Source organism: Thunnus maccoyii, chromosome 1, assembly GCF_910596095.1.
Source record: "Thunnus maccoyii chromosome 1, fThuMac1.1, whole genome shotgun sequence".
NCBI classification, from domain to species: domain Eukaryota; kingdom Metazoa; phylum Chordata; class Actinopteri; order Scombriformes; family Scombridae; genus Thunnus; species Thunnus maccoyii.
In genome coordinates this window covers 36722575-36750264 of record NC_056533.1, presented here as the reverse complement: position 1 = coordinate 36750264, position 27690 = coordinate 36722575, and the positions used below count along the sequence as shown (strand labels likewise).

General features: G+C 43.5%; 1 protein-coding gene across 7 annotated transcripts in view; it reads left to right on the top strand.

Moving 5' to 3' along the window:
• The window catches only part of herc1 (HECT and RLD domain containing E3 ubiquitin protein ligase family member 1), a 70607-nt gene that overhangs the window by 9488 nt on the left and 33429 nt on the right, over window positions 1-27690 (top strand). For 3 of the 7 annotated variants that reach the window (XM_042410311.1, XM_042410292.1, XM_042410340.1), the window contains exons 9-43: window positions 263-407; window positions 725-896; window positions 1901-2035; window positions 3503-3668; window positions 4309-4434; window positions 6000-6221; window positions 7362-7514; window positions 7986-8118; window positions 8550-8741; window positions 9974-10198; window positions 10406-10579; window positions 10668-10782; window positions 10902-11022; window positions 12226-12397; window positions 13395-13779; window positions 15773-15893; window positions 16001-16052; window positions 16912-17183; window positions 17543-17761; window positions 17906-18026; window positions 18232-18469; window positions 18570-18742; window positions 18879-19034; window positions 19129-19235; window positions 19529-19639; window positions 19730-19900; window positions 20053-20292; window positions 21061-21144; window positions 21786-22354; window positions 23080-23725; window positions 24348-24621; window positions 24798-25008; window positions 25138-25304; window positions 26668-26784; window positions 27045-27330. In XM_042410311.1, the coding sequence (XP_042266245.1) occupies window positions 263-407; window positions 725-896; window positions 1901-2035; window positions 3503-3668; window positions 4309-4434; window positions 6000-6221; window positions 7362-7514; window positions 7986-8118; window positions 8550-8741; window positions 9974-10198; window positions 10406-10579; window positions 10668-10782; window positions 10902-11022; window positions 12226-12397; window positions 13395-13779; window positions 15773-15893; window positions 16001-16052; window positions 16912-17183; window positions 17543-17761; window positions 17906-18026; window positions 18232-18469; window positions 18570-18742; window positions 18879-19034; window positions 19129-19235; window positions 19529-19639; window positions 19730-19900; window positions 20053-20292; window positions 21061-21144; window positions 21786-22354; window positions 23080-23725; window positions 24348-24621; window positions 24798-25008; window positions 25138-25304; window positions 26668-26784; window positions 27045-27330 (6971 nt within the window). The remainder of the gene's footprint in view (window positions 1-262; window positions 408-724; window positions 897-1900; window positions 2036-3502; window positions 3669-4308; window positions 4435-5999; window positions 6222-7361; window positions 7515-7985; window positions 8119-8549; window positions 8742-9973; window positions 10199-10405; window positions 10580-10667; window positions 10783-10901; window positions 11023-12225; window positions 12398-13394; window positions 13780-15772; window positions 15894-16000; window positions 16053-16911; window positions 17184-17542; window positions 17762-17905; window positions 18027-18231; window positions 18470-18569; window positions 18743-18878; window positions 19035-19128; window positions 19236-19528; window positions 19640-19729; window positions 19901-20052; window positions 20293-21060; window positions 21145-21785; window positions 22355-23079; window positions 23726-24347; window positions 24622-24797; window positions 25009-25137; window positions 25305-26667; window positions 26785-27044; window positions 27331-27690) is intronic. The other 4 variants (XM_042410344.1, XM_042410301.1, XM_042410331.1 and 1 more) reach the window with 3 other exon arrangements.

Sequence of the window (27690 nt, the reverse complement as noted above, 5' to 3'; positions counted from 1 at the left end):
GAGCTTTCATTCCTGCGTTGTTAACCGAGAACAGAACAGAAGCTGTTGTTTGTTGAGGAAAAAATGGAGGCTTGTCCCGAAGAAAGGAATTTTATGCAGCTGGTTGGACGTTGACAGTGATGTATGTTATTGTCAGGACTTGTTACGTAACACGCGGTAGTTCTTCTTCCATGGCTTTGTCTCAAAGATGTCAAGATAAACAGGACAGACTGTGAATATCAGAAATCATCTGCTAATATTCATTCATGTGACTGGTTTCTAGGTGTACGCGTGGGGCTGTGGTGCTTGTCTGGGCTGCGGTTCCTCTGAGGCCACGGCGCTCAGACCTAAACTTATCGAGGAGCTGGCTACCACCAGGGTGGTGGACATCTCCATCGGGGACAGTCACTGTCTGGCCCTGTCACACGGTACCTCACCGTCTCTCTCTTTTTGTTTAAATGTTTATCTGTATTGAGCGACATTTGCATGCTGTCAGGGATCAATGCTCAATACTACATGCTAAATCTGATCTGCTGCTTCTGTCAGTCACTGTATGAATGTGATTTTGCTGACACAGCAAGAGTTTGTGCTTGTTAAACATGTCGCAAGTAGCGTGATGTAATAGCAAACACACAGACTAAATTTGTTTAAGCTAATACGTAACCCTCTGAAGCAGCTCTGAAGCAAATCCTAACACATTATAATTCAGTTTAATGTTGAAATACTTTACTCAACCGCCATCTAGACAATGAAGTATACGCATGGGGCAACAACTCCATGGGTCAGTGCGGCCAGGGGAACTCCACAGGGCCGATCACCAAGCCCAAGAAGGTGGTAGGTCTGGATGGAGTCGCTATCCAGCAGATCTCAGCCGGCACTTCCCACAGCCTGGCCTGGACAGCCCTGCCCAGAGACAGGTGAGCTACCAGCACAGTAAATACACTGACATAACCTGGGTTTATTCAGAAGATATTCATGTACTGTAGAGGAGGGAGGGAGGGAGGGAGGGAGGGTGATGTCACAACATCTCTGGATTTCTGTGGAATTGCGTAACATAAGTGAAAGGTCAATAACTGCATGTGAAATGTACAGCAGACTTTTTCATGTTTGTGTTACAAAGTTGACTGCGAGCATCACGTTGCACTGACCTGCCGTACAGATGCAGATGTTTTGGTAACCAGCTTATTCTCACATGGTTAGATTTACACCACACCAGCATTGTTTATATAAAAGAGGGCTGGTGTGTGTTTTCTTTCCTTATTCATGTATATAGATTAGGGCAATATGATGATATAAAGACATATACCATGAGATGATACACATGATTTTCCTGAAAATTTACTATATCACTTTTTTTTATCTATATCACAGCATAAAATGACATATACCAGGCTACAGGATTTTATCCATATTGCCATGTTTTTGCATATTTTCTCAGTAAAAGTTGATAAAATAATCATTTAGCCTATTAAATGTCATAAAATGGTGAAAAACTATTGGCATTTACTGTCCCAGAACACTTAAGAAACCAGAAAATATTCATATCTAATTGATGCAGCTGTAGTTTACAGGAAATAAAGTCTGCATCATTCAGCCCACGCAGAATGCTAACAGTCCAGAATTAAGTTGGAAGTGGTTTTTAGTGTCAAATTTCCTGCTTAGTTAACAAATTGTGTGCGTGACACAGTGCACGAACACCGGCAGACGGCGGGGGGAAGGGATGATTCTTCATCTCTGTGTTAGTTTGGAGGAAGGAAGCACAGAAGTCTTCTGTAACTTTGTATATGCAAATATGAAATGTTAAGAAAATGTGTTTCAACAACATCACTGTGACTCTTTGGGGTGAACATGATGTATTTTCTTTCTACCATTTTAAGTATTAGAGCACTTGATATATAAATATTTACTCACGTCTCTCTAGGCAAGTGGTGGCTTGGCACAGACCCTACTGCGTCGACCTCGAAGAAAGCACCTTCTCCCACTTGCGTTCCTTCCTTGAGCGCTACTGTGACGGTATCAACAGTGAAGTTCCTCCTCTCCCCTTCCCCTCTTCCAGGTAACGTCACTCACTTCTAAAAGCCACCATCAGCACAAGTGACAGCGACACAGTGACAAAGACTGTGGAGAAAACAAAACACATTCATGTACTTCTGGCTGTGCTCTTTCTTACTGACAAATTATTTGTACTTACTTGTTAGGGACCGAGCCCAAAAGGCGGAGGATTACTGTAAAACAGTAGTCCTCTCCTAAGGGCGAGGACCCTATTGTTTTTCGTGTGTTTGTTTGTTTCTTTCTTTCTTTCTTTATTATTACGCCACTTAAACCCTTAATTTGACCCGCTAAACATGCTCAAAAACTCACCAAATTTGGCACGCACATCAGGTCTGGTGAAAAACTTGATAAAATGTAAAGATTAACCCCCAAAGTGCCAAAATGTGCTCTCTAGCTCCACCTATGTAACTAAAATGGCCGCCATGGCCTGTAGGAATGTCGTAGAGAGATCAAACCAAAACTCAATTATTCGTCTCATCAAGACCTACAAGTCATGTGCTGACACCCCTGACCTAAATCCAACAGGAAGTCCGCAATCAGCCTTTTAAAATAAGACTTTGCCCCAATTTTGGCCCCCGAACAAACGCTATCTCCTCTGAGGGCGTTAATAGTATCAGCTTCAAACTTTAATAGGTGACTTATGACACTATGCTGAAAAAAAAGTTGTTAAAAACTTTGTAACAACTCAAATGGTTTGGATTTTATAAGCCCTGAAAGTTGCAGTGCCACATCACCCTTACAATGTAAAACAATGGGGAGGCAATCTATGGGCATGAACTTTGTGTCAAACAGAGGCTTCTGATGTCTAAACTATAAGTCTCACCACTTTCAAACCTGTATCAATGGATTCACAACGAAATTTCTTACTAAAATATGATTTTTAATGTAAGATTTGGCCAAAGTCATGGGATTTATGAGGATATTTCACCAGAAGTGTACTCTAAAATCCTCCTCTCCAACTGCTCCTGGTGATGTCACTCCCTCAGTGCTGTGAAACATTCCGCAATACACACTCATTATAAAATCACAGGAGGAGCAAGAAAAGACCTTAAAACTCACACTCTAATATCTCAAAAACAATAAAAGATAGAAAAAACATGTAAATTCAAAATTTGTAGGTCAAAGTCTCGTGACTCATTTAAAGTTCAAATGAAGTCTGTATCTAAAACTATGTGGAAGCAGTAAATGTTCAAAAAGATGTGGGTTCGCTCACACTCTCCATTCAAATATATGAGTAATTTTCTGTGTCCAGCTGCAGTTACTTATTGTCTCTACACACCTGACAGTACACATGTCAATCAAACTTTCAAAATAAAAGCACACCACACTTGTAAGAAATATCCCTCATTTTTAAAAAGCAAAATGATCTGATCCCGACGGGCCAGAGTGCGAGGTCCCTTCCTTTTCAGTTGTAGATTACTGTCAAATTATAATTATGCCCACATATATGCTGTTTTTTATGTATTCGCAGGGAGCATCATAACTTCCTCAAGCTGTGCCTTCGGCTTTTGTCCAATCATCTGGCTCTGGCTCTGGCCGGGGGCGTGGCCACCAGTATCTTAGGTCGGCAGGCCAGGCCGCTGAGGAACCTGCTCTTCAGACTGATGGACTCCTCGGTGCCAGATGAGATTCAGGAGGTGAGAGAGAGAGAGAGGAAACTGTCTGCAGCAAAGCAACATACAAAAGCGACAATGAAGCACAATAAAAATGTGTCAGTTTTCACTTAAAATATAATAAGCCAATAATTTCCTTAACTATTAATCATTTGGTGTAAAAATATTAAAAAGTGTGAAAATTTTTCATCACAATTTCCCAAAGTGACGTCTTCAGATGTCTTGTTTAGTCCGACCAACAGTCCAAACTCCAAAGATATTTAATTAATGATATAAAAAAAGAAGCAGAGTTGGAACCAGTGTTTTGTATTTTTGCATGAAAAATGATTTAAATGATTAATTGATTACAAAAATAGTTGTAGATTAAGTTGGTTACTTTTTTTTTTTATAAATATCCTTTTAATTAATTGAAATATTTAGAAAATGTAGTCTTCTTTGCTGTTCTTTTTGTCTGAAAACATGCTTTTAATTACTGTAGCATTGTACTAAATATGTTTTTAATGCCTTGTACTTTTCATTTTATGCTGCCTTGATAAACATATTAATTTGATAAGCGTGGAAGACATTAAGATAACGAATGTCAACAAGTGCTGAACCTGTAGGCTGTTATCACCATCATCGGGTCAAGCTGTGACAATATGTGGGTGTGTGTTTGTCCCGTCAGGCGGTGATTGAGACTCTGTCGGTGGGGGCGACCATGCTGCTGCCTCCGCTGAGAGAGAGGATGGAGCTTCTTCACTCGCTGCTGCCTCAGGGCCCCGACAGATGGGAGAGTCTCTCTAAAGGACAGGTACTCCATGCTGCCTGATGCACGGCGAGAGCTTCCTTCCTGCTCTTTCAACAGCCGTCTTATATCAGTATCAGTGTCGCTGGATGCACATGTAGAACGTTGAACTGTTCAATTTAAGAACATTTTTATTTTTTGATTATCAGTGGAGGCGTAAATGATGAAAACTGAGCGTTTGCTCTACTGTAAGAACTGTGGATGCATTTGTGTAGTAGAAATATGTTTTAAATGTCTCATAAAACATCTAATTACCCATCAAGATTAGCTCACAGCCATTAGGTTAAGAGCCACTAATGTAAATGACTGTACTGAGGGCTTGTATAGATCACTCGGTGCATCATTTGTTGTTGTAGACTGAAAGATTTTGAAAAAGTACGATCAGTGATGGATGCAGCTTTTACACCATGAGGAGTTTGGTTAATGGGTCACTCTGTTTGGTCGGTTGTGTGGTTGGTGTAAGAGGTTGTGTTTGATGTTTCTCCCAGCCACAAAGTTTTGACCAAGAAGCCTTAAGAGAATCCTCCCAATACACATCTCAACAACAGAGAAGTCAGTCTCTGTTTCTGGTTGGTCAGCTTTAACGTCCAGCATTCAAATGTCTCGAGCCTTCACCTGTGACTAGAGCTGTGCAATATGACCAAAGTCTCATATCCCGATCTAGCACATTTTCTGTAAATTCAATGAATAAATAGTTTCTGGTCCGTCCCCCCCGCCCCTCCTCGTCTGTCCATCTTTTGCACGGATTAAGTTTATTAATCTTTTAATTAATTAATTAATTTATTAATGTAATCCACACAGAAGATGGACGGACTCCAAATGACGAAAGATATTGCTGTAAAGAGTGTGATTTGCGACAAAACAAAATAAACGATAGAGCATAATATGAAATGATGGATGTTCTTCTATTGTCACATGATATATATTGTCATATTGTATAGCCCTAATAGTGACCGTAACAACTGCTCCTTTCCAGGAACTGTTTGAAATCTTAATTAATGACTTCTTTCAATACAAGTTGTAGAGAGCAGAAGCTTTGAGTGGTTGTTATCAACTTGTGGAACATTCTGCCCTTAATGGAATAGTTAAAAAATATATACTTATTCTCTCTAGAGCTACATTATTTTCTGGATTAATCAGTTAGTCATTTGTCTGAAAGTGGTAAAATGACACTCTTTCTTAAAGCCCAAAGTGACGCCGCCGAATGTCTTCTTACTGTTGCAGCGAGATCTCATCTCTCACCATCTCACCTGCTGCTGTTTGTGGTGTTTTTACTGGTTTTGATGGCGGTTCACTGTTTAGTTTTGTTTTTTTTAAACTAAATCCAAGCTGATCACAGTCTGAAGTCATTTTACTGTATACTAGTATTTCAGAAAAGATTGATGATTATATGATGATACTGTTTACTGTGATAAATTGAAGCATGAACATCTGAAACTCATCCCTAGTATGAACACGTTGAACCAAGTAACAAGTTTTCTATCAGTGCTGCGACTTGGTTTTGCTAAAGGAACATATTTCCTTTATGTCTTGTCAGCAGTCTCATTGATTTGTTTACATTTGCACCACAGAGGATGCAGCTAGACATCATCCTGACCAGTCTGCAGGATCACACCCACGTGGCCTCGCTCCTGGGTTACAGCTCTCCCGCTGACGGCCCGGAGGTACTCTCCTCTGGTCCGGGATTCACAGCTTCCCCGGACCCCAACTACAACACCGCAGCCGGCCACCCTGACACCCACCTGGCTGAGATCCTGATGAAGACGCTGCTCAGGAACCTGGGCTTTTACACCGTAAGTCGACGGCTCTGTGAGAGGAGCGTCGCGTTTGTTCTTATTGATTTCAGTGTTTGTTTTAAATAACGAAGCATCAGTTGTGGTATCATTATGATATCTATTTAGAATTGACAAAGGCGAACGTTACGAAGTCAACGTATAAAGCAGGATTGTTACACTCCATCGTCTCTCCTGCTTCTCTCAATATTCAAGTACTGCAGAGAGAGCATGAGTCATACATAATCCTTTGTTATTATCACCTGCTGCCTTTTTTCCTGGCACGGCAGGGGCTTGTTCCTGTGCCTCATTCTCTAAAGACGTCATTTTATTGACTCTAACACACACACACACACACACACAGAGGCTGTTTTCAAGTGTGTGTGTGTGTGTGTGTGTGTGTGATTATGCAGGCCTGAGCAATGAATGATGATTAGACTGAAAGACTCTCTCTGCGTTTGAGTAATTTCTTTTGGATTCGTCGCTTTCTCGCTGAATTTTCCCTTTCGGATTTTCCTCCTTTTTTTTTCTTTATCTCTTGAGTTTTCTGTTTTGGGAAAAATCACAGATGGAAAAATCACATCTATAATAAAGAATCCAACACAGCTCTGAAATACATTTGTGTGGTCTAAATTTCAAGATTGTATTTGTATCTTATGAGTTAAAGTATTTTTTCGAACCATGGTGGAACAAAGAAATCCTTCTCTGTAGCTTATTAGCTTAAACTCATCATTCGTAGTTGAATGTGTGTGCTTCCCTGCTGTATTAAAAGTTATTACAAGGGAACATATCGGTTCTGCAAAGTGATTTCAGGTGTGAAAATTAAAAAAAAAAAGGACAAACCAGGTTCAGGAGAAACAAAACATTTTTTAACGAACTGCTAAATTTGGACATGAAAATCACATCGTCCGAGGCAATTCTGGATCCGTTTGATAGCTCCTCTGTAATTTTCATTAAATCGACAGCCCAGAGCAAACTGTGCTGAAAAATGTTCCGCCATAGAAAAACACCTTTCCTGAACTCAATTCCCTTCGGCTACGAAGCAGTTATACTCATTTCATTTGAACATTTAGATCAACAAATTAAGATACCTGTTATACCTGCGATCCCCGTGAACCCGTAAATTGTCCGTATCTGATTTCTTTGCTCTGTGTTTTGCAGGATCAGGCGTTCGGTGAGCTGGAGAAGAACAGTGATAAGCTGCAGCAGGGCATGTCCTCCTCCGACAGCAGCCAACCAGCGCACCTCCACCAGCTCCTCTGCTCCCTGCAGAAGCAGCTGCTCGCATACTGCCACATCAACTCTGTCACCGAGGTTCGGACGCTCAGTGTTTGTAGATGTGCAGCTTCTCTTGCATAGATTAGAGTTGTATAATCTGGTGAAACGGCATTTACACAATCAGAAAGTCATCATGTAGTTATTTAAAAGTCTTCTTGAGACACTGGTGGGAATACACATGTCTTACATGTTATGCATGCAGTTATGCATCAAGCAGACTTGAAAGGCAGATGCGTCATGATGTTCAATATCATAAGGTTATGTAATTTTTATTGCATGTCTAATTTCAGGACTCGCATGTTCTTGTTAATGAGGTGTAAAATTAAATTAAATTGTTTTTCTGGAAGCAGTTTAATAACTGATGCATGAACCCAAACCTAGTTGTATAGTTTTTTTTGTTTTAAAGATAACACTTGACAAAATGAATGGATTTTTAGTGGCCACGGGTATTTATATAAATCACATTTTCTCTGACTGTGTACCAAAATATCTTCTTGTTTTTCCCAGAACTCCAGCAGCGTGGCTCTGCTCCACAAGCATCTGCAGCTCCTGCTGCCTCACGCCACAGACATTTTCTCCCGCTCAGCCACTTTGATTAAAGAGAGTTCCTGGAACGGCAGCATACGAGAGAAGCTGCAAGGTGAAGAGGAGCAATTAATCATTTCAGCAGCGTCACTATCTTGACCTTTTCCTCAGCTTGTTTTTCTTTTGCCTTTTCATCATGAAACACTTTCATTATATTGATCTTTATTAGAATCTTAACTTATGTTTTCGTCAACTCAGAGTCAGCAGCAGCAGCAGCTTGAGACCATGATGAGAAAACAATATTAATGCATGCTGTTTAAATCTATTATTAAAAGTAAACACAGAAATTATTTAAGGTGTTAATTATGTAAATTAAAGAGGATTATTTACTCACAGTAATGGGAAGTGACCCACATAATTTCCATCAACCCTCTCCCATATTTCTTCTCCTTTTCACTTTGCTTTTTACAGCAGATCTGATCCTAAAACTCCCTACATTTGTTTACTACATTTGTAAACTGCTGATCATGTCTCTGTCGTCTCCAGATGTGATCTACGTGTCGGCGGCGGGCAGTATGCTGTGTCAGATCATCAACTCGTTGCTGCTGCTTCCCGTGTCGGTGGCGAGGCCTCTGCTCAGCCACCTGCTGGACCTGCTGCCGCCTCTGGACCGCCTCAACAGACTGCTGCCTGCTGCCTCCCCTCTGGAGGACCAGGAGCTGCAGTGGCCTCTTCATGGTGAGCACGAAACATGGAAACCTGAAAATGTTCTGCGTATTTGACACTCTTAATTAAACACCTGCTTCCCCAGGGTTTTGTATACTTTATCGCTGCATATTAATATGAGGCCTGGTTTATAACAGGTGTGTAGTTATTATATCTAAAACACATTTACTACACAATAATTCTTTGTGAATGAAAAGGTTGAATTTATTTTCTTAAGTATAGTCGATGTTTGTTCCTTACAAAATCTGTTGGGGTTCCTTACTGGACTGGTCTGTGGCAAACACATTTAACATTTTAATGTCATGTGCTGTAAACCAGACCAGATCTGTGTCGAGTCCTCTTTTTAAACAGTAAAGTGTACATGCATCAAAGCTAAGTTGGTGTGTATGTTGCACTGGCTCTACTCAAAGATTTAGTGTAGGGATGCACAATATTATCGGCACGTCATCGGTATCGGTCGATATAAGCTCTAAAATGAAATATTGGCATCAGCCCGAAATTTTCTGCTGATTATGAGAGGCTGATATGTTGCCTGCTCCCACTTGGCAGGTTCATTAAAGTTTTAATGCTGAACTCCTGAACTCCAGTCTTCCTAAGTTCTTCCTTCATAAATTGTCTTTCTTGATCATACTTAGTACAATCTATGACTGCATGTATAATAGTCTCCTCAGCCAGCTGGAAAAAAATATGTGCATATATCGGCATCGGCAATCGGCCACAATGAGTTGGAAATATCGGCGTATCGGATATCGGCAAAAAATCCAATATCGTGCATCCCTAATTTAGTGTGTTAATTTCTGCATTTGCAAACTTACCAAATGAGAGTTGACACAATGTTATTTTCATGTTGCAATGCTAATGTAAAACTGATTTTGCACATGTTTCTGTGTAGGAAAGACAAATTGTTATAGGGACATACTTTCCTAAAAAAACAAGCATTTAAAAAAAAAAAAAAACCTAAATTATTTTGCAAAGTACAGCACACAAGTTATTTAGGAATCTTGTAGTTTTCTAGATAATACATGGCTGTAACTCAGGTTGGGAGTCTGGTTCCCATTAACGCTGTTTAAAGGTGTCCACCATATGACATTTCTCTCGTGATCCATCACATTTTCACTGTACAAATCAAAAATAACAGAACTTTCAATAGCTCTCAATACCTCATTAAACCTCACAATCAGCAGTATAATTGATCCTATCCCTCTTCCACTACACAAAACCTTTTTTTTTTTTTAAATTCCCAGGCACCTCGGACTTCGCTGAGCCAGCCTCAGGAATGTCCCTGCCGCAGCCGGCGCTCTCCTGGGTGTGGCTCGTCGACCTGGAGAGGACGGTCGCCCTGCTGGTCGGCCGTTGCCTCGGCGGGATGCTGCAGGGAGCCCCCACCTCGCTGGAGGAACAGGACACTGCTTACTGGCTCAAAACCCCCCTCTTCAGCAACGGCTTGGAGATGGACATCCCACAGCTGGGTAGGCAGAGGACGGATAGATTACTGTTTACATTTTATCAACATGATGTAGTGATCCCAGTTGTTAAAATTCCAGCGGGACATTTAGTTGGACTGTCTCATTAAAGTGTTTTTTTTTTTTCTAATGACTCATTTTTATTCCATTACTCATTTGTTGTTTTCACTGACTTGCTGAGGTGATGAATGCTCGTTCACTTTTGTCCTTTAGACACTTGCATCAGCTCATTGTTGGAGGCGGCACTTTCTGGTAATGAGGAGCAGAAGCCCTTCGACTGCACGCTGCATCCTGACTTGAGTGTCCTGGTGGCTTTGGCTCTGGGTTCCACTAAAGAACCTGCCAACAGCCTCTGGATCAACATGCAAGACTATGCCATCAGCAAAGGTCTGTCTTTGGACTGAGCACATAATGAATTACATTGGCTGTTTTCTAGAGAGGAATTTTACTGACTGTGCTGTGCATTCTGTTGCAGACTGGGACAATGCGTCTCTCAGTAATGAGTCCCTGTTAGACACTGTGTCCAGGTTTGTGTTGGCAGCCTTATTGAAGCACACGGGGCTGCAGGGCCAAGCCTGCGGCGAGGGAAGGTAATCCAGCATGATCTTCTGTATATGACATGAAGGATAAACTGTTGATATTGTTCCATAATACCAGCCTGAATTACAAATCACATGTCACATCTGCATTGTGTTCATTTTTCCATCAGGTACCAGCCGTCTAAGACCCTGGCTGAAGTCTATCGCAGTGTTTATAAAGTTCGAAACCGCCTGCTGGCCTGTAAGAATATGGATTTCATCCAGACCAGATCCTCTTCGCGTGAGAGGAGGGTGAGTAAACTACAGCTGCAGACATAAACACATCTACACACATGTATTTATCTTTATATGACATCTCTAATTATTCAGTAGTTTGTAGGTGGTTCAAAAGCTCCGAAACTAGTTTTGTAACATTTCCGATGTTCCTTAAACGCACAATATGTAATTTCAGCCGCTAGGGGTCTCAATCAAAACAATAACAAAAGACGGAGTGTGATGACGGTGTGAAGTTTCACCGGGATAGGATTATTTTAGTTTAGGATGTTTTTACCCGCAGAGGTCTCCTCCTCTCCAGAACAAACAGACCCGGAGATTACAGGTAAAAACACTGAATAAAACTGTTTCACCTAAAAAAAAATCAGTGTTTCTCCGATGATGTACGGCGACCACCGGACGTCCGGTGCAGGCTGTTAGCCGAGCTGCTGCTAACACTTTTTCGGTTTATTTCTCTGATAACTTTAGATCCAGACGTTCGGCCGGTTTCTCCCGGGAGCCGAATTATCCGCAGAGGTCTCCTCCTCTCCAGAAACAAACGTACACGCAGATTAAAATCGTTAAAATACTAATTAAAGCTATTTCACCTAAAAAAAATCAATATTTCTCCGACGATGTTCGGCGACCACCGGACTTCCTGGAGGGGCTGTTAGCCGAGCTGCTGCTAACGTTTGCCCAGTTTATTTCTCTGATAACTTTAGATCCAGACGTCCAATGACTAAAATCCTTCTTCCGGCTAAAAGATATAGTTAAAAACCACCTAAATTTATCATGAAAATGTGGCTTAAAACTGAATAAAAGTCAATTTATAACAGTTTGTGTGGAACAACCACAACGCCGATATATTATCTTGTATGTGTGTAAGTTACTCTTTGTTAGACGCCATTGTAGCGGACAAACACAGCGCCGCCGTATGCATCTTGTGCGTGTTTACTCTTTGGTAGAGGAGGTATGACGCCATTGACATGCGACCAAATGAAACGGTCCGTTACTTTGATTAAATTACAGATTTCTCTGGGTTTGAAAATTGTTGGAAACATTTGGGATAATGTAAGTACACAACTCAACAACATATATAACATAGGTCTAGTTGTTTTTAGACATTTTAATGTGGAATAATTACATATTATAGCTTTAACGTTTCCCTCTCTAATTAGATACTTCCTGTGTGAATTGGTCGGCTTTGGATGTGATGGATGTCATTTGTTTACACCCACTCAGATCTCAGACAATCAGGACTCTCTGGACATGGACCCTCAGGAACACTCGTTCACACGCACCATCGATGAGGAGGCAGAGCTGGAGGAGAGAGCCGACCGTGAGAGAGAGGAAGGCCATCAGGAACAAGACGATGACGAGGAGGACAGGGAACACGAAGTGATGACGGCTGGAAGTGAGTACATCTCTCTGGAGTTGTTCGCTACAATATGCTTTCAGTGTGCAAATCAGCAGATCACCACATCTTTGCTTGATGAGTTCAGTTATTAAACTGGTTGAAAATGATGAATTTTTCTGCTTTGCACTATAACCTGTTGAATGTATTGTGCTGGTAAAAGACAAGTTTATTCAGGTAATTTAGGTGTAGCAGTTTAAATGGTTTGAATATTTTTTTAAGATGAGATAAGATAAACTTTATCGTCCCCTTGGGGGAAACTTTTTTTGGCTCAGCATCGCTGCATTACAGAGCATTTCTCTCCAGATGCACTCAGCAGCATCCTTATAATCATTCATACATAAAAATCCATTAACCCCCCCCCCCCCCCCCCCCATAAACCCAGTATAAACCCAGTAGGCTCTGATAAAGAGAATTGCTGCAACAACAACAACAAACATCACAATTAAAACACATTAAATAAGAGCACATGTGCAGACACTGGGCTAAGATTACAAAAAAACAGACACATCTCACTTTACAAACAAGCACAGAGTACCAGAATATTACATTATTATTTAAATCATTTAAATGCACATTAGATCTAAGTGCAATCCAAATGATTTCTATATGACAAAGCAGTACTGCTGATAACCAGTTTATTGACATTTCTCTGTCTGCAGCAGTCTTGCAGTTGTCAGGGACGAAGCAGTTCACCAGTTAGTTTAATGGAAGTTTCTTAGCGTGTCGTGTGATCTTGCTCAATGTGGCTTCTGACATGCAGGCGGGTGGAAACAGGTGCATTTTAGTTACTTGTTAGCTCTTTTACAGATGATTCAACTGGGGCTTAAAATGCGCTAGGATCAATGTTGGTGTGTTGCTTTGGTTTTGGACTTGAATAAACATTAATGGTGCATTATGTGGCTGTTGCTTGTCCTCTAACCCAGCATCTTTTGTGTGTGTGTGTGTGCGTGTGTGTTTATATATGTGTGTGTATGTGCATTGTCGCACAACACAGAAATTTTTCAATGTTTCCTCTCAGCGCGGGAGGTGGCTCGCAGTCGGGACAGAGAGCGGGCCAGCAGCAGCAGCACAGGCCTGGGCTCCGGCTCTGTTTCCAGGAGTGGAGGAGGAGGAGGAGGAGGAGGAGTAGGAGGAGGAGGAGGAGGAGGCGCAGGCACAGAGGAGGACGCCATTCTGTCTCAGGAGGGGAGGAGGGGCAGTACGGGTCTCCCAGAGGGTCAAGACCTGTACACGGCAGCCTGTAACTCTGTGATTCACCGCTGTGCCCTGCTGGTGCTGGGGGTGAGCCCTGTACTGGGAGAACTGACCAAGCAGAACCAGGAAGAGGGTCAGACCCAGTCGGCTACAGGAACGCAGGAGTGTCTGAGCTTCATGACAAGGTCAGAGCACTGGACGCACAGATCCCTCTCCTGTGACAAAATATAAAGGATAGATTTCACATTTTTTCTAGTGTATCTTTAAACAACACGCACACGCCCGTATGAGCGTTGAAACAGTTCTTGTTTGTCCATACCGGCCGTGAACACATCCCAGACTAAAGAGAATCCAATTTAAGAGACGGAGGACATAATCCCCGGCCTTTTTGTTTTGTTCTGTGTAAAACTGCTTTCTAAAGTTCAGCCAAGGATAATGTGAAGCTTTGGCAGTCTGAGTTAGGCAAATCAGATTGATATCTTCCAGTGATACAATCTTTTTTAGTTTAAAGTTCCTCTTTGTGTTAGGAAGAAAACACAAACAGGGAATTTTGCCGCCCACATGATTTGTCTAACTCTTGACTGCTGAAGACTCATATAAGCGTCGGATGGACTTGTTTATTTTTCCAGGGGAAACAGTCGCGTAGTTACACATTCACACCTGGAAGCTGCCCAGCACAACCCCCCCCCCCCCAGTCTGAGGGGGGTTTAAGGGCTTAGATTGTACCACGTTTGTATGAAAGCATCTGCCAAATTAATAAATATTATTGTGGTAACGAGGTCGGGGCGAGCACTGCTTTCACCCCCGCTCAGCCGGCCAGATATATTCAGATTCATCTGGCTGGTAAAGACAAGAGGAAACTGTTTCAGTGTTCATGTTGGCATTTGAGTGATGTTTTAAATCTGAACCTGTTCTTTAATGTTTGAGCTTGTACATAATGGAAAAAAGACTAATTGGACAACAAGATGTACACCAATATAAAAAGTTTAACACTACAGTTATCTTCTAAAACTGGAATATGATGCCTATGAACAAAAATCTGTGCTGTAGGAGAGGCTTCTTCTTCTTCTTCTTGTCTTTGTTGTTGGTTACCGTCATAACGATGATAATAACCAGACATTATAATAATAATATAATATATAATCTGTGGATTTTTTTACAGTTTTCATCGGTGATCCAGAATGAAAATCTGCAGAATTCAGCCGAATGTTTTTTTTGCTTGTAATGTGATAAACAATATTCATTTAAGACAACAAAGATTGTTTTTGAGCAAAAAATAAGCACATATACACACATTATACATACATTAAAACAACCTAAAATGACCTCAAGCAGGCTGAAAGAAATATTCAGTAGATTTTTAGTAGAACCGTTATTATTTCCTCACAAACAAACAAAACAAAGTGTTTGTTGGAAAACTCGACCGGCATAAAATGCACAGGACACATGGCCACTAAAATGCAGAGGTTCAATGTGGAGCAGAGAGAGAACAAAAATTAACCATTAATCATCTCCCAACAATTAACACTACAACACATAAACAAACAAATACATAAATAAATAACCGGTAACCTCTAAAAAACCTACAAGCAGCATCTCTATCGGTTTAAAATCTGTGGAAAATATGTGAAGGTGTCGTCAGAATTCTGCTCCATGTTGGTCTGGTAATAACAGTAAAACTTTACTGTAGAGCTTAATATTTTTTATTGGGATATTAAGTTACACAGGTTAGCGTCCAGTCCTCGACTCTCGCCTACAGGCAGCAGAGGAAGGCATAACTTTTTTTTATAGCGTTTGGCTGTTTCATCAAAAATTTGCTGATACAAAGAACCTCGACGTTCTCAACCTACTTTTCACTTGTGTCAACAAGTTTCATCTAAACGTTGACCTATATTTACGCTCCACATTCCCCCCCCGGAGCACCATGAACCTGATAGTGTCTGGTTTCTCTTCTCTACTGTTTATGAAATAAACAGTAGAGAACAACATATAATTATAGTATCAGATTTATCGTGTTTAGAACTTTATATTATACTTTTTAGTGGCGTAGTGGGAATTGTTTTTGCTTTATGTAGCATCATTGTGGGTAAAATCGTTATGTATTTAGTTGAGTTGTATTTATAAGCTGTTGCTCTGACATATGATTAACTGGTGTCTGCGGTGTGTTTGTGTACGTAGGAGTGAGAGTCTGAGCGCAGAGAGCCGCTCGGTGCAGAGCAGCCCCAGCTACAGGCTGATGAAGTCCAGGAGCGAGTCTGATCTCTCCCAGCCCGAGTCAGATGAAGAGGGCTACACTCTGGTAAAACATACACTCTCCCAAACATATACGTATCCTTCACTACATTTATATTTTTGTGTTTATAAAGTTCCAACAGCGTGGTGACGTGATCTGTTTTCCTCTTCCAGAGTGGACGGAGAAACGTCGACCTTGACTTGGCGTTCTCTCACAAAAAGAGAGGTAAAGATCAGTAAATCTAACTTTGACGTTGCGGAGTAAGGATGATGCAGCTGTTCGGTTTGTCATCTTTCATATGTTACTCTTGTCTCTCTGTCTTCTGATCCCTTTGTGGATAGTTTATTTGCTTCTTTTGGGGCAGTTGAGCCCCAAACACAAGAGGAGCTCCAAGCAAGTAAACGATGGCATGTTTCTTCCTCTTGTTAGCTCATAACCTCCATGACTGTGATGCCCGCCCCCCCCCCTCGCCCCCTCGCCCCCCCCTCTCCATTCATCTCACATGATGAGGGCCCTTGTTTTTGAGCTCAGACACTTCATATTCCTCCTCTCTGTGTAGCGTGCAAATGCATAAACAGCAGAAAGAAATCTTAAAGTAGAAGATATAAAAGTTCATTCTTCTGCTCGGAATGCTTGTTACTTTGCACAAAGATGACTTCATTCCTCGTGAAGAATGTGGTTTGACCCACTGAAGAGATTTCATGGAATTACCAGTTGACACGTTTAAAGAAACCATCAGTGCTGATACTCTTTGACTTCAGTGCTTTCAGTTGTTATTTTGTTTGTTGGAAATGCCAGCACTGGTTACCATTTCACTGTTCCAACTGCAGCATTTCCTCCTCAGTGGATATTGGGAACTCAGTGCGCCCATTATAGATGAATTCATAATGGCTGATGAAGGCTTGTGTCCGCATGAAGAATCAGCATTTAATCATTAGATGAGCTCTTATGGAGTAATATCACATCGCACCGCATAGCTCTAAAGTGCTTAAAAGCAACATGGTCCATCCATCAGTAGAGTTTTTTTTTTAATGTGTTTACGCGTCTGAAAGGCTCCCTCTCTCCCTCTCCTCCCTTCCCTCAGGCTTACTTCACAGCTCGCCGGACTCCCTGGCCGAGTCCTGGTTCCGGGCTAAACTGAGCCGCCAGCGGAGCTACAGCTCGGCGCACTCGTACGAAGAGTCGGACCTGGACCTGAGCCGCTCGCTGGGCATCCACGCTCTCATCGACAACATGGTCAGCTTCATCAGCGGCGACGTGGGCCTGGCTCCGGCATTCAAGGAGCCAGAAGAAAGCATGTCCACCAGTCCGCAGGCTACTATCCTGGCTATGGAGCAGCAACAGAGCAGGGCAGAGGTGAGGGGCTGTCTAACAAATCCCATGAAAAGACCAAAACCAGCAATGTGTTAGTCCATCTCTCAATACTTTCTGATTCCCAGCATGTGGCGCCTCAAGTTCCTGCTGAGGTTGTAAATGGGTCATGAATGTGTACTTTAAAATATCCTAAAACATCAAGGCGCTGTAACCTTTGCAGAGTGCATTCATTAGAGACTTTTCACCTGCCAGTTTGGTGCTCTGCTGAGTATTTCAAGCAAGTAAGGTTTGCTCTCGTTAGTGGATTATCTGAGATTAGCATCATATTGTTTGCAGTCGGAGTCGGAGTGGTTCACCTGTTAGAACGACTTGACCAGCAGGGATGTTCTGTTCCTCTACAGCTGCGGTTGGAAGCGCTTCACCAGATTGTGGTGCTGATCTCTGGCATGGAGGAGAAGGGGGGCAGCCAGCCCGGGAACGCAGATCGGTCCAGCGGTGCCTTCCAGTCCTCGTCCCTGCTCACCTCCGTCAGGTTGCAGTTCCTTGCAGGTTGTTTCGGCCTCGGCACCGTGGGCACCGGAGGGCTGAAGAGGGAGAGCGTGCAGCTGCATCATTATCAGGTATGAAGCTGGTATCGACACGTACTTCCATCTGTGGGTTTTGTAGATTAATACGTTTTCAGTCAGGTCAGATGGCACGAGAATAATCATATTACTGTGCTCTCTACCTGTGTTTTAACATATCAGTGTGTGTTTTTCTTGCAGGATGGTGTAAAAGCAGCTAAGAGGAGCCTCCAGATGGAAATCCAGACAGCTGTTCATAAGATCTACCAGCAACTGTCTGTCACACTGGAGAGAGCGCTGCAGGCAAACAAGCACCACATCGGTAACAAAGACTCCTCCTGAACATCCACAGTAGTGCATAGACATTCATTACAAAATCCACTAACATTAACTCTAAATTTTCAGTCGGCAGCTTCATCTACAAGTGGAAGAACTTTGGATTTCATTTTACTCGTGTGTGTACGAGAAGACGATCCATTGAGCAAAACACATTTCTCAAATCTTCTGGTTTCTTCTCTCCATCCTAGAAGCCCAGCAGCGCCTCCTGCTGGTGACCGTGTTTGCACTGAGCGTTCGCTACCAGCCGGTGGACGTCTCCCTGGCCATCTCCAGCGGGCTGCTCAACGTGCTCTCCCAGCTCTGCGGCACAGAGACCATGCTGGGGCAGCCCCTCCAGCTGCTACAGAAACCCGGAGTGTCCCAGCTCAGCACCGCCCTGAAGGTGGCCTCCACACGGCTCCTGCAGATACTGGCCATCAGCACCGGGTAGGGGATTTAGGAGGGTTTAAAACTATAGAGAGAGAGATGGAGTAGGCATGAAAGAAAAGATGACTTTAACAGCTGTGTCTCATCTTTGGCTTTGCAGCACATACGCTGACAAGCTGAGCCCCAAAGTTGTCCAATCTCTGCTGGACCTGCTCTGCAGTCAGCTGAAGAATCTGCTGTCTCAGGCCGGAGTTAGTCTTCTGTCTGCCGGGAAAGACCAAGAGGACAACAAACACGAGGACGGTGCAGACTCTGAAAAGAAAGACCTCAGAGGTGATGATGGAAAACACCTTGTTGAACTTCCCCTGTGCTTTTTTCCCCCCAACAAGAACCTGAACAATAATTTGAGAAGTAGACAAATGCACAGTTGTTTGTAAGATCAGGAACCAGTTTTGTTTTGTTTTTTCAGCTTTGCTTCGTAAGCAGCACACGGCTGAGCTGCACCTCGGAGACTTCCTGGTCTTCTTAAGGAGAGTGGTGTCTTCCAAGGCCATCCAGTCCAAGATGGCCTCCCCTAAATGGACTGAAGTGCTTCTCAATATCGCTGCACAGAAATGCTGCTCAGGTAACCAACCAGTTTATGTAACACAACATGCATAAATGTGTTAACAAAGGAAAACACAGATGAGCCTCTCACACTCCATTGCTGTCGGCTCTAGGGGTCCCTCTGGTGGGAAACCTGAGAACTCGTCTTCTGGCTCTTCATGTTCTGGAGGCTGTGCTGCCTGCCTGCGAGGCCAATATGGAGGATGACCAAATGACACAGGTATGCCAGTTAGTTTGATGTTTACAAGTCTTAAAGGGCGGCGTTCCCCTTTTAAAAAACAAACAAACAGAAGCCTAGATACACTATTTACTCCTGTTTGTTATAACTCCAGTGACCAGCTGTCTGAGTAAATTACTGAACCTTTTTAAAAATGAAAGTATTAAAGTATTTGTGAGCTGTTTTAAAAGATTGGGCTGAGAGACACATTAACACATTGTTGGTTTTAGTCTTTTCACAGGATTTTTTTGACTAATAATTTGCTTTTATGGCTAATATAATTTACTTTCTTCCAGGTGGTTGAGCGGCTCTTCTCTCTGCTGTCTGACTGCATGTGGGAAGCTCCCATCGCTCAAGCCAAACACTCGAACCAGATTAAAGAAAAAGTCCAGGAACTCAAACTCCAGGTGTGCGACCGACCGCTCTTCTCTCCCGCTCACACGTCTTTAACGTCATTATTGGTTTGAGGGACTGACCCGTTTCTTTAATCCACATAGGGAGAGGCAGAGGAGGAGGACGAGAACCTTCCCATTCAGGAAGTGTCCTTTGACCCGGAGAAGGCTCAGTGCTGTGTGGTGGAAAACGGCCAGGGGCTGACGCATGGCAGTGGGGGTAAAGGCTACGGCCTGGCCTCCACTGGTATCTCCTCCGGATGCTACCAGTGGAAGGTAAGTGGCACAAAGAAAAGGATAATCTAGTCTTGTAAACTCGGCTGAGGATAATCAAAAAAGCTGAATTAATTGCATTAATGAGCATTAATTGATGAGAAAGTGTTTTACTCAAAGGTTTTGATTCATTTCACGTTTTATCGTCCTCGTAGTTTTACATCGTGAAGGAGAACCGAGGCAATGAGGGCACATGCGTGGGCGTTTCACGATGGCCCGTGCACGACTTCAACCACCGCACCACGTCAGACATGTGGTTATACCGAGCGTACAGCGGCAACCTCTATCACAACGGGGAGCAAACGCTGACGCTAAGCAGCTTTACTCAGGGAGACTTCATCACCTGCGTCCTGGACATGGAGGCCAGAACCATTTCCTTTGGCAAGAACGGAGAGGTGAGAGAGACGGCTCCACGTCACGTAACAAGCCAAAGATATTCAGCTTACTATCAATAAAAAATGACTCAAAACGAGTAATTGATTATCAAAATAGTTGGCGATTAATTATCTGATAATGGATTAATCGACTAATTGTTGCAGCTCTAGTATATATGTACATAATGTATATTTTTTAATGAAAAGAAATAGGTATTTTTAAGAAACTCCCTCCACTAACCTGCTGCAAACACTCAGTATTAGTCTTTTGTTGGCTGTATTCAGCCACTTCTCTTTATCATTTCCCCTCCTCGTATTAAACAGGAAACCTCAGCTGACAGTTTTAAGAAGCAACTCAAAACCAACTTCTATGACCTTTAATTCATTTAGTTTTACTATTATTTCTATGATTTTATACCTTTTCTAGAATTTTGTCTTTTACTCTTTTACTGTCTTAACTGATATTTATCCCATTTTAATGTGTATGTATGTGAATGAATGTATGCATACATATATGTATATGTGTATATATATGTGTGTGTGTGTGTGTGTGTATCCATGTGTATGTGCATATGTATATGTGTATATATGTTTTATATTTCTTTTGTAAAGCACTTTGAGCTGCATTTTATGTCATGAAAGGTGCTCTATAAATAAATCTTATTATTATTATTATTATTATAAATCTAACCTTTATTATTCAAATACACCAAATGAAAGAACAGAGACGATCCATGAAAGAAACGGTACAAAAAGCTTTTTTTTTGTTTTTTTTCTGTGACTCCACAGGAGCCAAAGTTAGCCTTTGAGGACGTTGATGCAACCGAGTTATATCCCTGTGTGATGTTCTACAGCAGCAACCCAGGAGAGAAGGTGAGACGACATAAATGTCCAGCTGTTCAGACTTTGCATAAGAGCAACGTGAGGAGTCACTGCACTTTTAGTTGTTTATACTTTCTTTACCGCAAGTGAGATTTCTGTTGATGAGCAGAAAATTACCATATTAAAGAGTATCTCTGGAGAATTAATTGGATTGTATATAAACAGCAGTGACTCAGCAGTTACTTATTTTCATGTTTTCTCTCTGGAACGAACACTTTGATAAAACACTCGGGACTACAGGAGCAAATTAACTTTTTAAGCTAATCTCAGCACATTTACATTGCTGTTTTTAAAATGTCAATAATGATTAATGTGTATTGTTGCTTATTCTGTAAATACAGTGAAGAACAGTAACAATACTTAAAACAAACACACCTTCCTCCTCCTCCAGACTTTTATTTGCTGAGTGATGAAGGCTGAGCAGCACATTTTACTCTCAAGTCAGAAATACCAGAGACGAGAGCGAGGAAGTGTTTTTATGTCTAGTGTGGTAACGCTGACTTTATCTCAGTATTATAAAGGCTTTGTTATCTCTGATAAGGAATATCTTTAAGTTTAATGTTGTTTACTTGTATACAGGATGTTTGCTCATATCATGAATCTATATTCTGATAATGTTTGAATGTCTCCAGGTTAAGATCTGTGACATGCAGATGCGGGGAACACCTCGAGACCTCCTACCCGGAGACCCGGTTTGCAGCCCCATGGCCACCGTGCTGGCCGAGGCCACCACACAGCTGATCCGGATCTTACACCGCACGGACCACTGGACTCAACGTATCAACAAGACCATGGTCGAACGGCTTCACAAGATCAAGCCTTGCTTCAGAGAGCCGGCCGGCGCATCTAGCGGCGGCGGCGGCGGCGGCGGTCAGAGGCTGAAAAAGAGCCGCTCAGTGCAGAGCCGCGAGGAGCACGACGCCCAGCGGGAAAGCCAAGAAACCCCCACGAGGACGGACGAGGAGAGAGGACGCCACGGACGGCAGCACGGTTTGGGGGAGCTGTCGGAGCACCACCTGAGAACGCTCTGCACAGAGGTGTGGCCGGTCCTGGCGGTGATCGGCGGGGCGGACGCGGGACTCCGTGTCGGCGGGCGGTGTGTGCACAAGCAGACCGGGCGGCATGCTACTCTGCTGGGCGTGGTGAAGGAAGGCAGCACCTCGGCGAAGGTGCAGTGGGACGAGGCGGAGATCACCATCAGGTACTGCGGGAAAAAAGTTTTGCTGTGGCCTCTTTTCTTATATGTTGTTATATTTCTTATTTACTGGTATATTTTTGTAGATATTTTAAACTGTCAGCAAGTAAATTTATTTTGATTTTACTAATATCAGCCGAGATCTTGACTGTCACTGCTGTTGGGTAAAAAAAATATACTTTCAAATAACTTTTTTTAATGGAGGGAAAGAAAGCTGTTGTTCTTCCTCAACAGTAAGATCACATGAATGTGGGTCCAGCAGCAGTGCTATGCATGATGTTCTGTTCTGGTTACTAATATGAAGTGTGCTTCCGTGTAGGCATACGGTCATCAGCGGTATGACCACATGGCTGATTGAAATGCGTTTAGAAACACAGATGGAGTTGAATGTGATTTCTGAATGTTTCTGCCTGTATATTCACATTCCTCTTGACACACTCTGCATTAGCCTCTTGCTTTTATCACTTCCTCCGTTTTTTTTCCCCCTCGCTCTAATTTGCTGCTTTCACATCTGTTACTGACTTGCCCTTTTGCATCATTATTAATCCATTACTCTTTTGCACGGCCCGATAAATCCTCACTCGGCATGGTTTTGTGCTATACCCACACATTCCTTTTTTTTTTTTTTTTGTCTCTCGTCATGCATGCCGTGCTCTTTCTCTCCTGCCCTTTCCCTCACTTTGTGTTTCCTTCCCTTGTCTCTTTTCACTCTCCACTCCCTTCTATTAAAGCTTCCCAACTTTCTGGTCACCTAGTGACACTCCGCTATACAACCTGGAACCCTGTGAGCCGCTGCCCTTCGACGTGGCGCGTTTCCGCGGCCTCACCGCCTCGCTGCTGTTGGATCTCACCTACCTTACCAGCATCCACGAGGAAACCGCCGCTAAGCTCAGCGCGCGTCGCCACGACAAGAAGCATCGCAACGCGGCCTCGACCGGGCACGAGCCGACCGGTAACGAAGACAAAGCGGACAACGAGGGGCACAACCGTAACGAACCGAAGGATAACGTCGGAGCCTCGTCTGGAGCGGCTCCGAATACCACGACCTCTGACCTGCGTGTGTCCCACAGCCTGGATGAGGTCAAAGCACACGTGGCGCCCAACTCAAAGTCAGAGAGCGAGATCTCCTCTGTGGTCGGCGGTGGGGTAGGTGGGAGCGAGACCCTTTTCTCCGCAGCTCCTCACACTCCCGCCGAGGGGAACAGGAAGAAGGGCCACGAGCACGGCACCCGCAACCACGAGCCCACGTCTGCCTCTGTCGCCACCCAATCAGAGATCCACGCCGTGCAGCTGTCCTACCTCTACCTGGGAGCCATGAAGACCCTCAGCGCGCTGCTTAGCTGCAGCAAGTACGCTGAGCTGCTCCTGATACCGAAGGTACTGAAGCTTTCTAGGTTTACTCACACAAAACCAGTTTAAACACCGACATGTTCTCCAGTTGGATGATGACACTATTAAAGGAATAGTTCAGCATTTTGGGAATTATTCGAATTCTTTCTTCTCTTTCTATTTTAGTTTGAATTGAAAATTGATACCGATCTCATTAAATAAATGTTAAGCCACTGCCAGCAGCCGGTTAGCTTAGCTTAGCATAAAAACTGGAAACAAGTGGAAACAGCTAGTCCGTCTACTAGCACCTCTAAAGTTTTCTTATTAAAACATTTTGTTTAATCCGTATGATTAGTGATTTTACTCGGGGTTATGTTCAGGACTATTTCTGGAGTTAAATGAGTCTCTATGAGCCTGTGAGAGTGATATTGATCTTCTCATCTAACTCTGGACAACAAAAAGCATATTTCTCAAAATGTCAAACTATTCCTTTATGAAGTGATTGTTTTTCACCTTCCTATCGTAGTTTTATATGTTACTTTTTATATAAATTAAATAATGAGGACATCTGTGTACAAAAAGGCTGGCTGATGTGGATGAAAGCTCCACATTCAGGTCACATATTGTCACATTTACTGTATGATAACTCATTCTCTCTTCTAACATCAAGGTGTTACCGGAAGCAGCACCCAGCGGGCACAACGCTGATCTAAATGCCAGCACCAGTGGGAGCACAGCTGCCACCTCGCCAGTGTGCCAAGAGGAGGTGGAGATGCGGGCGGCGCTTCAGTTTCTAATGCGCCATATGGTGAAGCGGGCGGTGATGCGCTCCCCCATCAAGCGGGCCTTAGGCCTGGCAGACCTGGAGAGGGCGCAGGCCATGATCTACAAACTAGTCGTCAACGGACTGCTGGAGGAACCCAGTGGGGGAAAAGCCAAGCCTGGTGAGAAAATACAGAGATTTGATCTGCTTTTATAAATTCAGTTGACAGTAGCCTGATTGTTTCAGCGTTACACTGATCATTATTACTGCTTAACTACAGAAAGATCACTATTATATCAATATGCTGTAGATAAAACGGCATTTTGTCAGCTTAGTCTGTCTTTTGATCCCTCTTAGGAGTGAGAAGTGAACCAGAGGGTGAGGGGGAAGGCACAGAGGGAGAGCAGTTGGCACAAACCCCAGTCACCACCAGCCCCTCCGCCTCCAGCACCACTTCCTTCATGAGCTCCTCGCTGGAGGACACCACCACCGCTACCACACCTGTCACCGACACAGAGACCGTCCCTGCCTCGGAGTCGCCAGGGGTCATGCCTCTCAGCCTCCTCAGGTCAGAAAACAGATGGCTGCACATATTGTCAGTCACACACACACACACAGTCAGCGTTAATGATTAGCCTTGTGTTTTTTTTTCATTAAATTGAGATGATTATTTTGACCCCTCTCTGTGTTGTGACAGGCAAATGTTCTCCAGCTACCCGACCACCACCTTGGTTCCCACCCGTCGAGCCCAGACGCCTCCGGTTTCGTCTCTGCCAACATCTCCATCAGACGAGGTCGGCCGCAGGCAGAGCCTCACCTCCCCCGACTCCCAGCCCACCAGACCACAGAACAGAACAGGTACCTGTAAGTATGCCGCACTGATATGCACGTAAATACCGCTGTTGTGCTGGTGAAAAGACATTAAAGCCAAAGAAATTAAGTAGTTTTAAGCTTGTTCACTTGTCTGATGTAGGTCTGCAGCTAACGATTATTTTCATTAATCTGTCAGTTATTTTCTCAATTAATCATTTGACCTAACGCCCTAACCCTGACGCACTAACCCTAACGCCCTAACCCTAACGCCCTGACGCCCTAACCCTAACGCCCTAACCCTAACGCCCTGACGCCCTAACCCTAACGCCCTAACCCTAACCCTAACGCCCTGACGCCCTAACCCTAACGCCCTGACGCCTTAACCCTAACGCCCTAACCCTAACACCTTGACGCGCTACCCCTGATGCCCTAACCCTAACACCTTGACGCCCTAACCCTAACGCCCTGACGCCCTAACCCTGACGCCCTAACCCAACGCGCTAACCCTAACCCTAACGCCCTGACGCCCTAACGCCTTAACCCTGATGCCCTAACGCCCTAACCCAACGCCCTAACCCTAACGCCCTAACCCTAACGCGCTAACCCTAACGCCCTGACACCCTAACCCTAACGCCCTAACCCTAACGCCCTAACCCTAACGCCCTAACCCAACGCCCTAACCCTAACGCCCTGACGCCCTAATGCCCTAACCCTAACGCCCTAACGCCCTAACCCTGATGCCCTAACCCAACGCCCTAACCCTAACGCCCTGATGCCCTAACCCTGATGCCCTAACGCCCTAACCCTAACGCCCTAACCCTAACGCCCTGATGCCCTAACCCTAACCCTAAAAATGTTAGAAAACAGTAAAAAATGTCTTTTGTAATCTCCTAAACCCCACATTAATATCTTTAAATAGCTTGTTCAGTCTGATTAACTGTCAGAAACTAAAAGATAATTGTATTTTTCATCATACACACAAAAGAAAAACACAAGAAATTCTCAGAATCAAGAGGCGAGGGAATGTTTGGTGTTTTTGCTTGAGATATTACGATGAGTCAGTCCTTTGATACATGGCCTTTACTGTGTGAATTTGCACTTCTGCTCGTTTTCCCCCGAAGCTCAATATATATATTTCACAAAAATGTAGTAATTTCTTCTTACATTTGTGGAGACGCCTCCACTATAATACAATTCAGGAAGCAATGCAGCAGCCACAATAATATGAGTTATCTTGTCCGTTTTTCTTCATATGGGACAACAGACGGCATAGATAAATAGATTAGAAAAATCACGTTATATATTCCTTTTTTACAGTGATACACACAAACCTCAACATATTTCTAAATGCTTTTAGCAGCATATTCAAACATACGTGCCAGATTTCACTCACAGTGGTTGATCTTTGCTGCAGCTCTGTCAGACCCCAGCAGCAGGCTGTCAACGTCTCCCCCTCCTCCCGCCATCGCTGTGCCCCTGCTGGAGATGGGCTTCTCCCTGCGCCAGATCACCAAAGCTCTGGAGGCAACTGGTCAGTCTTTCTCAAGCCGCTTGCCTGGATTGTTCTTGCCTAGATGCTTCTTTTAATGCTGTGTATTTGAGCTTAATTCTTATTCTCACCAAATTTGGAAAAAGTACAGGATATACGGTGAGTTTACACGATTGTAGCATGGAATTTGTGCGTAATAAACACAGTAGGTGGATGTCATTATTCCCCAAAGAAGTGTTTTATATGACTATGAGTGGTATCTTCATTAAAGGGGTCTGATGTGTATTCCTGCTTATCCCCAGGCGCTCGAGGAGAAGCAGACGCTCAGAACATCACGGTGCTCGCCATGTGGATGATAGAGCATCCAGGTACAGAGGACGAGCACGACGAGCCTCACACCAGAGGCAGCGGCGTCGGCAGCGGCGTCGGCAGTGGCGTTGGCGTCGGCGGCGATGGATCTGACTCGTCCTGTCCGGGTGCGACGGCGTCCGCTGGAGGCAAATCTCTGGACAGGAGCTCGTATCTGTGCTCACCCGGAGACATCGCCAGCGCTGACGCTTCAGAAATGGAGGAAGGCTTCAGTGAGAGGTAGAGGAGGAGCTCTCAAATAGTTTATACGTTATCTTAACCTTAAATAAGATGAGTACAATCACAGTTTCACTACCAGTAACTTAATTTACTGGTATTATACATGAGCAAAGTATAGACTTACATGTTCAAATTGTTCTTACAATATGTTCAGTAAAATGTGATGCTTTGGTTCTGGCTCTGTGGGAAGGTTTGACATTTGGTAGCAAGTAAACATTAGCAAAGCAACATAAATATCTGATCCAAAGTCTCATCTACAGGAAGCAGAACAGGAGAGAGACCTGAGTAAACAAAGAGAGAAGCCCAGAATAGTTTTTAAATACCGTCAGCAGGATGTTGAAGTATTTTAATGGCCTTCCT